The 13,827-nt window shown below is 40.6% G+C and overlaps 1 protein-coding gene across 2 annotated transcripts in view; it reads left to right on the top strand.

The window, feature by feature from the left end:
• The first annotated feature begins 8,659 nt into the window (after nt 1–8,659).
• RASA1 (RAS p21 protein activator 1) overlaps nt 8,660–13,827 on the top strand; it is a 112,126-nt gene continuing 106,958 nt past the window's right edge. For both annotated transcript variants that reach the window (XM_080803955.1, XM_080803956.1), the window contains exon 1: nt 8,660–9,687. In XM_080803955.1, coding sequence (XP_080660081.1) covers nt 9,164–9,687 — 524 coding nt within the window. In that variant the 5' untranslated portion in view covers nt 8,660–9,163. The remainder of the gene's footprint in view (nt 9,688–13,827) is intronic.

Below are 13,827 nucleotides of genomic sequence, written 5' to 3'. Positions count from 1 at the left end.
GCACACCTAGGTAGAATTTAATTGAATAACTGGCTATTATAGCCTAGCCAAGCTGATACATAAAATTAACCATCACAAATACCAAAAAGGTAGAAGAGATAGTCAATATATTGTATTATATGATGTGGATTTAAAAAAAAAAATCAAAACTTAAAGAATGCCCAGATTAAATACTGAGTTGTATAAATATGGCAGTGGGGAGACTGACAAATATTCATAGGGAAATATTTCAGTGATAATTATTGTACATATAATGTTTTTCAACAGTGGGATATGAATTTCCAAAAATTCTAGCTCCTTCCTTCTTCCTTTTTTTTCTGTTCTTCTTGACTTCCACAGAAATTTATTGAGCATTTACTATGTGGCAGATACTGCCCTAAGCAAGTGGAATACAGCAGTTAATACAGGCAGAAATCCTGTCCTCCTGAAGCTTGTAATCTACTTGTGGAGGAAGCTAATAAACAAGTAAACAAATAAAAATATGCCATAACTTCAGGCACTGAAAAGCACTATGAAGAAAAATCAAACAGCGTAAGTGGAAGGTTTTTGTGGTTGGAGTGGTCAGTGAAGAACTTTATGAGGACATGATATTTGAGCAGTTTTCGATGAAGGGAAAACGTAAACCAGGCAAAACTCCACTAAAGAGGATTTCATACAGAGGGTATAATAAGTCTAAAGGCTCTGAGATAGTGGGATTCTTGGTATATTCAGGAAACAGACATTCAGTATAACAAGACTAGAGTTGAGAGGTAAAAGTGTGTGGTTTAAGAGAGGCAGAGGCCAAGTCATGTGAGGCCTTATAGATCATGGGAAGAAGTTTGCATTTTATTATGTGTTATGGGAGGATTTTAAAAAGCAATGTGAAGTGATTCGATTTGCATTTTAAAAAGGTCATTCTGGCTAATGTGTGTACAATAAAGAAGAGGAGGAAAAGTGGAAGACAGAAGACCGCTATATAATTCCATTAGAGAAGTCGAGGTAAGAGATGATGGTGGCTTAGACTGGGATGGTCGCAATTAATATCGAAATGCAATGAAATAGAGGATATATTTTGAAGGCAGAGCTGAGATGATGCACTGATAAATTAAATGTGGGATGTGAGAGAAAAAGGAATCCATGTTATCTAGTTTTGGGCCACTAAGGGAATGGCTGATACCATTTACTACTGGGAGAAGAAGTTTTCTGTGTAGCAAATTCAAGCCTTTTTTTTTTTTTTTTTTTTTTTGGAGATAAGATCATCAGATGGAGGGGCTCCTGGGTGGCTCAATCAGTTAAGCATCTGCCTTTGGCCCAGGTCATGATCTCAGGGTCCTGGGATCGAGCCCTACATTGGGCTCCCTGCTCAGTGGACAGTCTGCTTCTCCCTCTCTCTCTTTCTCTCGGACCCTCCTCCTCGCTTGTCTGTTTTCCTAAAACACACACACACACACACACACACACACACACACACACACACACACACACAAAACAAAACAAAAAAAAAACATTCAGATGGAGATGCCAAGGGACAGTTTGGGCTAAGAGGAGAGACTAGGGTTGGAGATATTAGTTTTGGAGTCATCTGCATATATATGGTATTTAAAGTCATGAATCTGAATCAAATTATCTAGAAAGAGCAGTAGATAGGGAAGAAAGCCAAGGGTACTCCCAACAGTTAGAGTTTAGGAAGATGGCTTGGAGGACTTATTAGTTATCTTCAAGTATTTTAAGGGCTCTGTGTTTAACATAAATATAGAAACATGAACTAGGACTATTGTGAGGATGTCACCAGGAGCACATTTCTGCTCAGTAAAGGGAACCACTTTCTAACACAGCTAATGCCATATCTCATGAACATCGAATAACTGAGAATATTCACATTTTACCGAGTCACAGACTTCTTTAGAAAGATCTTTTTGTATTGGGTAGGACGTATACTAGATGAACTCCAATGTCCCTTTGAAGATCTAAGACTTAATGTTCATCCTTAGATTTTTGTTACCTTGATGGGCTTCCTTATTCAGCTATCTTCATCAGCTCCTATTTGCCTGAAGATGAAATCTAAATGCCTCTGATTAGCTTTTTAGAACTTCCATAACTTTGCCCTAACTTACAACTTAAACTCCATCTTGCTTTCTGGTTATGAATTTACCTCTCTAGTAAGGATGGCTACTTCCTTTTTTTAACCACAGAAAAAATGTTCATCTTCTCTTCCCACCTTTCCTTATCTCCTTGAAATCCAGCCCTCTTTTATTACCAAAGGAGTTGATAAAGTTAAATAGAAGCCCAGAAAAAAAAAGCTTTGACTTTTTCCTAGGGCATAAGCTATTTGACTCTTCTGAACTACCATTGCAGTACTGTAACATGTTAACAATTATATTGAATATATGTAATGTTAATATATGTTAACAATTATATATTGAATTTTACATTGTAATGTATGTTACTGTTTCATAAGTGCACATCTCATCCTCTCAACAAGAGTTTTATCTGTTGTAGTCCATACATCTCTTGAGCTCCTATTTTGTTCCATTATCTCAGTATCTCAAATCCTCGTAAAAACCTCCTAAAGGTGGGTTTAAAAGCTGTCAGTAGCCCACCCATGTTCCTTTGTCCCTCAGCATTCTAGTGCAAGGTCATGGAACTACCTGATGAGTAGGAGCTCTCTCTTGCCTGTGAGCCTGGGACATCTCAGAAGTAGAGGGTGTTAAAGAATCTCAGAGCAGCCTCCACTCTAGATGGAAGGGAGTTGGAGAATAAGTACTCCCAGTTTCTTGGGATCACCTTCCAAATAACTTACAATCCAATTCTAATATTGGGATCAGCCTCTGGAGGAATCCAACCTAAGCCCCAACAGATATTGCTATCCACACATATAATAGATACAAAAACTGAGACTCAGAGAGGTTAAGTACCTTGACCAGGGTTATAGCAGTGGCAGAGGAGGGATTTAAATCCAGTCTATCTGTCCCAGCATCCCAGTTTTGGGGCTGATATACTGTCTGCATTATTATACTGTAACACTCTGTGAACACTCAACAAAGACTCTGTTGAATGACTGTAAGAACCATAAAGATTTCAAGTCATTTTAGTTTTGCTTTCCCTAACATAATTTATCTTAGTGTTAGATGCTGCATTTCTCTCTGTGGCTAGTTGATGAAACGTCTGCGTCTCTCCACCGACTGTAGGCTCCATGAAAGCAAAGACCATGCCTATTTTGGCTCACCACTGTTTCCCTAGCACTTAATAAATATTTTAAGTGGAAGCAAGGAAGTAGTGGAAGCCACAAATAAGCAGGAATTATGAGATAGAGAGGCATGAAGAAAGGTGATTGATATGGGAGGTATACTCAGAATCAGTAGAAGCAGTGGCTATATTGAACAGAGAAACAGAATACAGCAGTGACCATGACTGAGCACTTGAGTCATGGGAAAGATGCTGCCACTGAAGGTGATAATAACATGGTCCCCATTCTTCAGGCATTACCACAAGCATTCCTGTTAGTTCCCTAGAGCTGCTGTTGGGTGCTGAACAATAAAGATATTACAGTTCCCTATGAGGCTAGACATTTTTTTTTTTTTTTGAAGCCAGACGTTTTATTGTGGGACAGTTTTTGCATCCTACCATACTTCCCCAGGCATCCTTATAATAAATCACCATTACTTGAGGTGAATTAACCACACCTTTGGAACTTAAAAGCTTACAGATCTGTCAACTGGGAATAACAGTATTACCATACTTTTTCAGAGTTGTGAAAAGGATGATGCATGAGAAAGCACGGGGACGACTTTAAAATTTTCTACAAATACAAGGCCTGAATTTTGAACCACTTTTAATAAAGTAAAACATATTAGGGGCGCCTGGGTGGGTCAGTCAATTAAGCCTCTGCTCAGGTCATCATCCCAGGGTTCTGCAATCCAGCCCTGCATCGGGCTCCCTGCTCAGCAGAAGTGTGCTTCTGCCTCTCCCTCTTCTTCTCTTTCTGCCTGCAGCTTCACTTGCTTGTGCTCTATCAAATAAATAAATAAAATCTTAAAAAAAAAAAAAAGTAAAACATACTATCAACTATCACATTATTTCCTCAAAAATGCTATTTCAATATTAATAATAGGGTTTTTTTTTAGCTTTTTCCATTGGTTATCAATAAACTATTTTATATCCAATGCATAATCACCTTTGCTTCTATTCTATAATCTAGATCAAAGTACATGTTTTTAAAAAGACAGGAAATAAGTTTGGTATCAAGGAATAAATGGTGAATCTTAGGAAACCACTCCCTCTGGGAGTTCTCCAGGGATAATACACATTACTGGGAAATGATGAGTTCTTGTTCCAGCTATACCATGATTAACACTGAAGAAGCCTCTTAGCCAGTTGTGCTAAATAAAGTTAGTAGGTCATAAGAGTAGGATAAATTAAAATGGCTTACGTGTAACAAATAACATTCCAGAATACCTTTATTTAACAGAAATAAGTTCTTCATCACAGAGGTTTTCAAACCCTGGGATAGTGGGTACTGGCCTTACCAACTTCATACCCCTTTGACACTCACCTTTTCTGTGCATGTAATAGCCTTTCACTGCAAACACCAGTTAGCAGTGTACTTGAGGGCTTTCTCTCACCCTGGGAGACACTCAGCTTGCATAGAGGGCAGTGTAGAGGGATTGGAGAGAAGATACTCTTATTAGAGTATCCTTCCATTGATGACAAATGGGAGTTGATGAGCAAAAGCCAGTTTCTTGTCCCTCAGGTATGACAACTCTCAGGTGCCTTCTGTGTTGTCTCCCAAGGCTCTCTAGTGGAATTCGAGCCCCAGTTGTTCACGGTAGTAACCTCATTAACACATCTGGTATTAGCTTCCTTCCCTTCCCTATTCTCTTTCTGAAATTTCCTGTGATCACCTCCCAAATAAATGATTTACCACTCAAGTCCTGTATCTTCTCAACATTATTTTCTTAAAACATCTCCCTAATAAGAAAATGTGTGCTCTTCAGGACTTCAAGATGAGGTCACCAAATGCAGTAGGAATATTAAGGGTTAGGAGTAAAAGCTTCTTTTCAAGACTTTTTGGGTCACTGAAACCTTTTGATATTATTTAGATGAACCTGGAAGCCCATTTGTATAGCTGAGTATGTACTAGCGCATGAAACATAATTCGGGATTCTTCAAGCACAGCTGTAAGCTCTTTATCACTTCTTGCTTAGTTTTCCCCTCGGAAACAACTCATATATTTACTCTAAGCCCCTTGAGGTTCTCTAAAATTGTATTTTTTTGCCTAAGAATTACTAAGAATTACTGCCTACCTTTTCATATACTGAGGTATCGAAACTGAAAAAATATGTTAGAATGTATTAAATTCATACTTAAGTTACCAATAAAATCAGAATGAACCAAATTAATTTTTAAATTAAAAATGTTTAGATTCTTTTCACTCATAAGTCTTTGCCCAGCATTTTGATTATTTATTTTCATTAAATATTGTACTTAATTCAATATCTGGATAAATTTTCTAAAGTCATAGATATCAATGATCGTTTTACTCAAGGTAAATGCTATTTTGAATTTTCCTCTTTTTTTGTATATTGTTCTGTTTTTCACTACCTCCTTGTTTAATATTATCTGTGAATTTAATTAACAGACTGTTTACTTCCCTTTGTTAACTGATGTTACATAACACCACATCTAACACCAATTCCTGCAGAATCTCTGTAATGCCTCTCTCCACATAGATATTTCATAGTTGTATTTTTTTTTAAACTGTTCTTCAGTTTTTTTTTTTTTTTTTTCAGTTTTTGACTCATGAAACTTTAAGGAGTTTGACTCTTGAAAGTTCAAGGAGTCAGGAAATACAGGGCTTGGAAGAAGAGAAAAAGAAACATAGAAGTAGAAATTGAGAGAGAAAGTAGCAGGAGAAAAGAAACATGAGAATATAAATGAGAGAAGGCCAGAAGGTCAAGGTGAATAGAAAAAGAAAAAAAGGCAACAGACAAAAAATGAGGTATAAACATATAACCCTTTAAAAAAAATGTCACTGAAGAGAGAAGACTGACTTGAGATTCAGGAAGCACACAAGGAAGAGTAAAGATCAAAGTCTAGATCTGTCCAATAAAAGGAGTATATAAGATATTTGGAAGTACCTCATGAAAGATTGTGGTAATCTCTTTGATAAAAAGGACAGCATAGCTCTAAGATTGAGTATGTGGTAAAGATATTGGTATTAGGTTGATACATGGACAGACATAGTAGGTTTTTTCCTACTAGTTGAGCAACTGATGTCCAAAGATGTGAGCTGATCTAATCCAGAATTTGTAAAAAGAAGACGACCTGCTCAAAGTTGTTGGTATGGATGCCTAACACTGGGCTAGGCAGTAGGATAGACCACACATTGTATTTGCAGTGTAGGTTTGTAGATACATACACCTGAAAGGAATTACAAAACAATATAACTTGGTACATAATTGGTGTTGGACTGCATTAAATATTGGCCTTTATTTGTAAAGAATTTTCAAGAGGGGAAAGAAGGCAATTCTGCAAATTAGGCAGCATACAGATGATGTGCGAGCCCTCAGAGATCAGTGATAAGAGCTGGTGATAAGCTGCCAGGCCAGGATCCTACCAAGGCTGATGGTAGTAATTGGGGTGGGGGTGTTGGAGGACTGGGATGCTAATGCAAAATTTTCTGGGAGTGGGTGGAATAGGTACTTTGAAGTTCTCTTCTTACTTTGAAGGTCTAAGTTTAAAAGAAAAAACTGTTCCAGGCAGGCAACTGTAAGAAGTAGGAGTGCATTATTCTCTTAAATATTATGAAATTACTTCATTATGTATTTTCTTATTTTCCAGCCTCTTCTCTAGAATAGTACAGGGATTAGCAACACAACACTTCTCTTATCCACCTCCCTAATGAGTGGCATTGAGTTGGCCTTCTCATTTATTCTTCTTTCTTTCAGAACCATTTTAGGTACTGCATACCTCCTTCTTGATTAGCATACTATAGTATAGTGGTTCTTAAATGTGTAAACTTAGAGGGACTATTAAAAAAGATTCCAGTGATTCTGATTCAGAGGGTCTAGGATGGGGCCAAGAATTTGCACTCTTACAAGTTCATAGGATAACACTGGTCTAAGACCACTCATGTGACTAATCCATCTTCGCTCTCTCAAGTGGTACAAGTAAGAGTAAGCACAATGAAGGAGTCCTCAGGATTAATCAAGTTTGTCACTGATTTGGCAAAGAGGTTTGTGCAAGCTTCTAAAGAAAAGGAAAATATCTTGTGTGCACCTCACCACCTCTTTTAGTGGTCTTTTTCTTTTTTTCCCCCGGGGCCTCTATTAGAGCTTCTACTCATCCCCTATGCGCTTCACTGTTGGTTTGATCATCCTTAGCAGAAAAAACGTTGATCTCAAAGACCAAATTTAAAGGTATTCAATGTGGGATTCCTCCTGGGAGAATTTAAAAGAACAATGTATGAATGCAAAGGGAAAATTACCCATACTATAATTTCAAACAATGGGAATGACTCCTCCACCTATATGAATGGACACAATAGTTTATACATATTCTAGCATAAAAGACAAAACAAAACCCATCTCTCTGGCTATACTTAGTGTGAGATTTCAGTTTATTGTTCATTTTTGAAACTACACACAATTTTATGTGACACTTTGGAACCTTGACATTTGCCTTGTTCAAGGTTCTCTATGCTTCACATATGCAACCCGGGATATGACCCGCCTTCTGCACACAAATGAGTGTTGCAACCCTCCTCTACCCACCTTAGTAGTACCCAACAGACTTGCGATGACTGGTGTGTGTGTGTGTCAGGGGGGAGAGAGACACAGGACAGAGAGGAGAGATGATGATGTGAATGAAGAAAACAATGTCTATACTCTTAGAAAACCGACTTTACAACCACTATTTCTACCAAAATTCTTAGCCCTCCCCTTAATGCTCCCCTATCTATTTCGTTTACTTGAGTTTCAGAACGTTGTTTAAAATCTTATTTATTTTTTTTTACGAGTACGGAATAGTCATAGAGTGATTGCTAGTACGCCACGAAAATAAAATAGTACTGCTTTTAAATTCGAAGCAATCTTCCTACCCTTGGGCCTTGGCCATCTGGGCTCTGCGCCACTGACTGAAGGTGTTTTTTCTACCAGTCAGGAAGCAGGAACTGGCTTCGCGGCATCTTCCTTTCCCTTTTTCTCCGTTTCTTCCTCTCCCCCCCTCCGGGTCCCTCCCGTCTCTTCTGTTTCACAGTGCCCAGCGGCCGCGTGCTCGGGTACCCACTCCTCCCAAAGCCCGTCAAACAAAACCCACGGACGCAGACGCGCGCCACCGCCCGCGCCACCGACCGGAGAAGCGGCGACGCCACCACCGGCTCTAACCCGACCGTAACAGTGAGCGCGGCCACGCATAGCCCGGCCCCGCGGTTTCCTTCCCTCCCGACTCTTTCTTTTCCTCCCTCCAGGCCCAGCGTCCTCACCCCCGCGCTAGGAATGCGCCTGCGCAGAAGTTGCCCTCGCCCTCCTCCCCCGCCCTTCCTTTCCTCGGCTCCTCCTCTGGTGCCCCGCCTTCCTTTCTCTCTAGTCGGTTTTCATGAGCGCTCCAGGTTGGAGCAGTTCAGTCGATTTCCCCACTACCCCGCCCCCCTTCCTCTTTTCTCCCCACCCCTCCCATCTCCAGTCCGGTGGAGAATGAAGCGGCTGCAGTGGCCCCAGCCCCAGCAGCGGCACCGGCGGTGGCTGCGGTGGGGGTGGCCGGAACTAGGGTGGTGAAGAAGCGGTGGCGGCGGCGGCGGCGGTGGCTGAAGGAGCGGCAGCCGCCCCAGCCGCTTCCTCTGTGCTTCCCTTCCTCTTTAGTGCAGCCAGGAAGTTTTTTACTTCTGTGCATGTGTGTGTGTGCGCGCGTGAGTGTGGGTGTGTAAGGTGAAGGTTTGGGGCGGTGTTTGTGCAGGCGTTGCAGGCATTTTTTGCCCACTTCGCTTCCCGTAACCCGGGCAGCTCCGGAGCCTGGGCTGTGGCCCGAGGAGGGGGCGCGGCGGCGGGCTCTCTCCTTTTGTTGTTGTTTCCTCCGCCTGGGGAGCTGAAGGGGGGACGCGCCTGGGTGGGGCGGCTCGGAGCCCGGGCCTAGTGGCCCCCGGGGCTCCCGGGCGAGTAGGGTAGAGTAGAGTAGAGCGGGCTTCAACATGATGGCGGCCGAGGCAGGCAGTGAGGAGGGCGGCCCGGTGACCGCCGGGGCAGCTGGAGGCGGCGCAGCCGCGGGCTCGAGTGCCTATCAGGCAGTCTGTAGGGTGAAGATACCCCCGACCCTGCCAGTGGCAGCCGTCCCCTATTCTGGGCTGACGGAGACCGGGATGGCCGGGACTCTGGCTGGCGGAGCCGCTTTGGGGTCAGCGTTTCTAGGAGCCGGGTCTGTGTCGGGAGCAATGGGGGGAGCCGGACTGTCAGGGGGAGGTGCTGCTGCTGGCGTGGCTGGTGCTGCCGCTGCCGCCGGACCTGGAGGAGAGATGGTTCTCGCCAAGGGGACCACTTCGTTGCCTGCTGAGACCTTCGGGGCAGGCGGCGGATTCCCTCCTCTGCCGCCGCCTCCTCCTCAGCTGCCCACTTTGGGCGCGGGCCTGGGAACAGTGGACGAAGGTGACTCTCTGGATGGACCAGAATACGAGGAAGAAGAGGTGGCCATCCCGCTGACTGCTCCTCCAACTAACCAGTAAGTCAAGACAGCTGTTCAGGAATTGGGGCAGCTGGCTCCTAGAAAGAAGTTGGAAAACTTGCCTCGTTCTTTCAGTTGAGATTTGTTCTGAAAAGTTTTGAAGCTTCGGGTTCCGCGCGTGGGGATTTATTTAATTTGATCACTCATCCTCCCTACGGGCATACTCCCTGGCGTCTTAGTATATTTATTGTTACTCTGGGAAGATGTAAAGTTTTCGAGATTGGGAAGCAAGTGAAAAATGTGTATCCATTGAGAACCGGATATAGTTCTGCCTCTTCCAAATTAAGGTTGCGTCCTGGGATTCAGCTGAGCTTGCAGCTACCAAGGCAGTCACAGTCTCTTTTAACCTGTGTGTGCATTCCCTGTTGAAGCCAGATTATTAGTAAGAAGCTTTGGAATATATAAGTGCTTGAATGAATATTGTATAGATACCATTTGAAACATGCAGTCGTCAGAATGCTTTGTTTTTGTGGCATTGCAAATCCCAACCCATGGCTTTGCAAGCATAGTGATGCTGAAGTCTTCGGATCACTTATGAAGATGTGGGTCAGCAAGAAAGGGAAGGGATTCTGTGAATTACAGGTGTGATTAAGGGCCCGTCCTCCAGTAGTATCTGTAATTTATGCCATAGAATTCCCGTTTATTAATATGAGTGTAATCTTTTATGGTTGAGACTTTGTAAGTACAAAACTGAAGTAAAATAAAATTAACACTAAAACACTCTGTTGGTGGCCAGTACAGTGTTCTATTTGACAATTAGTTTTGACAGCATATTGCAGAATATATAGGGCAAATGGTTTTTTCATATGTACCTTCCCCTTATTTGTTCCCTTCATAAATGAACATAGGTAATATATTTATAAAGGTGGACCTTGATGAGAGGAAAATGTTGATGGGATGTGGTAATAGATGGCAAAACCGTTTTTATAGATACCTCACATCAGTATTATTTGACCTTTAGAATTTTGACAACCTTGGTGTGGTGTGTCAGAGGAAAAAATATTTGGTTCCTATGTTGACAGTCACTCGGAACAATTGGAAGTTTTTGTTTGTTTGTTTTGGATAAGCTATGGAAGATTTAGAGAGGACTTACAAAATGAATTAGAAAAAGATTCTGTAATGATCCATTTTTGACTTTAGGCTACATCTTTTGATACTTAAGGTGGAAAAATAAAATTAGCCTTATTTATGTCAGCCATGGTATAACAGTATTGCATTCCTTTTATATTGTTAATTAGGAGTTTAATTTTTTTGTCTAATTTCATTCCAACTTACCATATTATGTATTAGTGTTACAGACTTCTGAAGATGTTCTGGGAGTGTTAAAAATCTGCATTTTATAGCACTGTTTACATACCTTCAAGCCTTTTTGAAAGAATCAGTCAGTTAAATGTTTAAGTGCTCACTACATGCTCAGCACTGTGGTTATAATAAAGCGCAACTTTTCATACTGAAAGAAGATAGTCTTATGTCAGTGTTTGTGACTGTATTAGACATATTTGGCATATTGTGGTTCTAAATTTTTTTAAGAAAAGTTTATTTCGTAGAATAGTTTTACGTTCACAGCAAAACTGGGCAGAAAATACAAAGTGTCCCCATTAAATTTTCAGTAATAAACATGAATGAGTACTCACGAGAAATTGTGTTTGTGGGAAGTCCATCGTGTGAGATTTCCATCATTATTAGTATGTATTTGGGAATAAAAATAATATTTGTATGACTGTATTTGAGAATTGTTCATGTTCTGAAAAGTACCCTCCGTTTCTAGTATGTTTTTAAAATTTGTCACGAGAAGTACAGATTTCCCTCTTTTGTTTATCTTAGATATCAACCCAGAGTCGTTGGAGGCAATACAGTGTAGTGTTGAAGGGCAAATTCTGAAGTTAGACAAGATTTGGGCTGGAATCCTGACTCTACCACTTATAGTTGTGTGATCTTGGAAAGGTCAGTTTCCCCATCTGTAAAGTGGGGATAATAATGGCACCTCCGTCATAGGGTCGTTTTTTAAGGTTTAATGAGAACCCGGAAGTACTCAGCACGGTACCTGGCACGTAGTAAGTGTTCAGTACATGGTGTCCCAATGTAACAGTAATATAATTTTATTGTTAATAAATTGCCTACTAATTCTTTGGGTACAGGGACTCCCTCACTAGTAGTTATTTTAAAGAAATGTTGGAACTCCAAAGGACTATCAGAAGTGATTAATTATACTAAAAATTATGACTTCATAAAGGCTTCCAGCCCGTTAAGTAGTGTAGAGATGAAGTTCAGATCTTTTCTGTAAATTCCTATTTTTAAAGGGCTTTAATGACTTGGTTAAATAATGTCAAATCTTTTGGGGCGCCTGGATGGCTCAGTGGGTTAAGCCTCTGCCTTCAGCTCAGGTCATAATCTCGGGGTCCTGAGATCGAGCCCCACATCTGGCTCTCTGCTCAGCGGGGAGCCTGCTTCCCCCCCCCCTCTGCCTGCCTCTCTGCCTACTTGTGATCTCCCTCTCTGTCAAATAAACAGATAAAATCTTTAAAAAAAAAAAAAGTCAAATCTTTTGTAAAAGTATAGAAGAAATGTTCTTGGACTAACAATATTTACTAGTGGGTGGTTACCTTAGTTATTGGATAGCATATTAAACAGGTTTGGGTCACAGGTTTGAGTCCACAGTGGTTGGTTACAGTAGAGTTCCCTTGTCATGGAGTTCAACCTTGTATCCAGCGAGTTTGGTGCTGTTGGTCACAAGAGAGTCAAATGGCAATATATAGATAGACGAGAGGGAATACATTAGTGTTTTGTACCTTGTTTTTCTGTGTGCATGGGGGGGGTCATTGTCTCATGTTTATTACTGAGTGTTTTCATTAGTTTGGTTAAGGCCAGAAAAGTTTGTATAATTTTAACTATTTATTTGAATATTTTCCTTTTTGCAAATTTTGAGGAAATAAATTTAAAAAGCAAAAAATTCTCCCCTGTGTATTTTTATGCTGTAGAAGATTCCGTATCTAAAACTAACAGATTTGATTTTCAAGAGAGAAAAAAGTTAAAGGAGTTTGTCACTGGTATACCTTCTAATTTTATGGACTTGCTTTTAGTGGTCCTGCTTTCTTTGCTTTAGAGGTGAGGCTAATAGTAAAGGAGCATGTTCACTTAGTCTACCTTCAATTATATGTAGAGATTGTGAACTATGAGCCTGCAGTAGCAGGATGCGCTTGGACTGGATCCACTCCACAGATATGTGTATTGCTTTTTCTTGGTGTATTTGGAACATTTAGTAATCAGTCTCCACCACTTAAAAATACGAAGACTTCACATTTAAGAAGTCTCACTTTCTAGCATCACTTGCAAAATCACAGGATTTGGCTCTACCTGGTTGCTGTTCCTGTTTGATTGTAGCTTGCTAGAGCTGAGTAGTGGTTGCCCCATTTAGGTGAGTTCTGAGCTTTGGTTTGCTGTAGCCTCCACTAGGCTTGCTTTACCTTTGATATTATTTGCCTGGCAGGTGGCATAGATCTTACCTTGGACAATATGCAGGCTTCTCAAGCCTGAAACTGGAAGGAAAAGGAAATAAGGAAAATAAAAGATGCCTTTCTTTTCCTCAAAAAACATGTGACTATCTCTACAAAAATAAAATCATTCTAATTAAGCAAAATAATTATTAGAGGTGAATGTTAGGACATGTAGCGTTCATTAACTTTGTCACTAATTGCATTATAACTATGGGTGAGTCATTATTTCTTAGTAAAATTGGGAGGAGATGAGAATTGCAAGGATTAGTTAAGTACAGAGTGGTTGCTGACCAGGACCCAGATTTTTTTTTTTTTTTTAACAATATTTGTATGAATAGTAGAACAGTGTAGTGGGTGTTTAATTTAAGGGATACAAAAATGAGTAAGATGCCTATTTTCTCAAGTCTCTCTTCCGGGACAGTTACAGATCTAATAGGAAGTTAAGTAAACTAACTACTCTCACTCAGGCTAGATTAAGATAAATATCATGAGTGAAGTATGAACAAAAGGTCATGGGCTTTAAAGGAATAAGAAAATTACATAATTAGGATCAGTAAATCTTTGAGGAAAGGTAGCAAGTATGTTATCCCTGTTGCTTAATTTATTTTCTAAACAAGACCTTATTGGTCCCCACACCCTTTGC

This window comes from Martes martes (assembly GCF_963455335.1).
Source record: "Martes martes genome assembly, chromosome: 5".
In the NCBI taxonomy this organism is placed as follows: domain Eukaryota; kingdom Metazoa; phylum Chordata; class Mammalia; order Carnivora; family Mustelidae; genus Martes; species Martes martes.
This window is presented reverse-complemented; position numbering and strand designations above follow the sequence as displayed.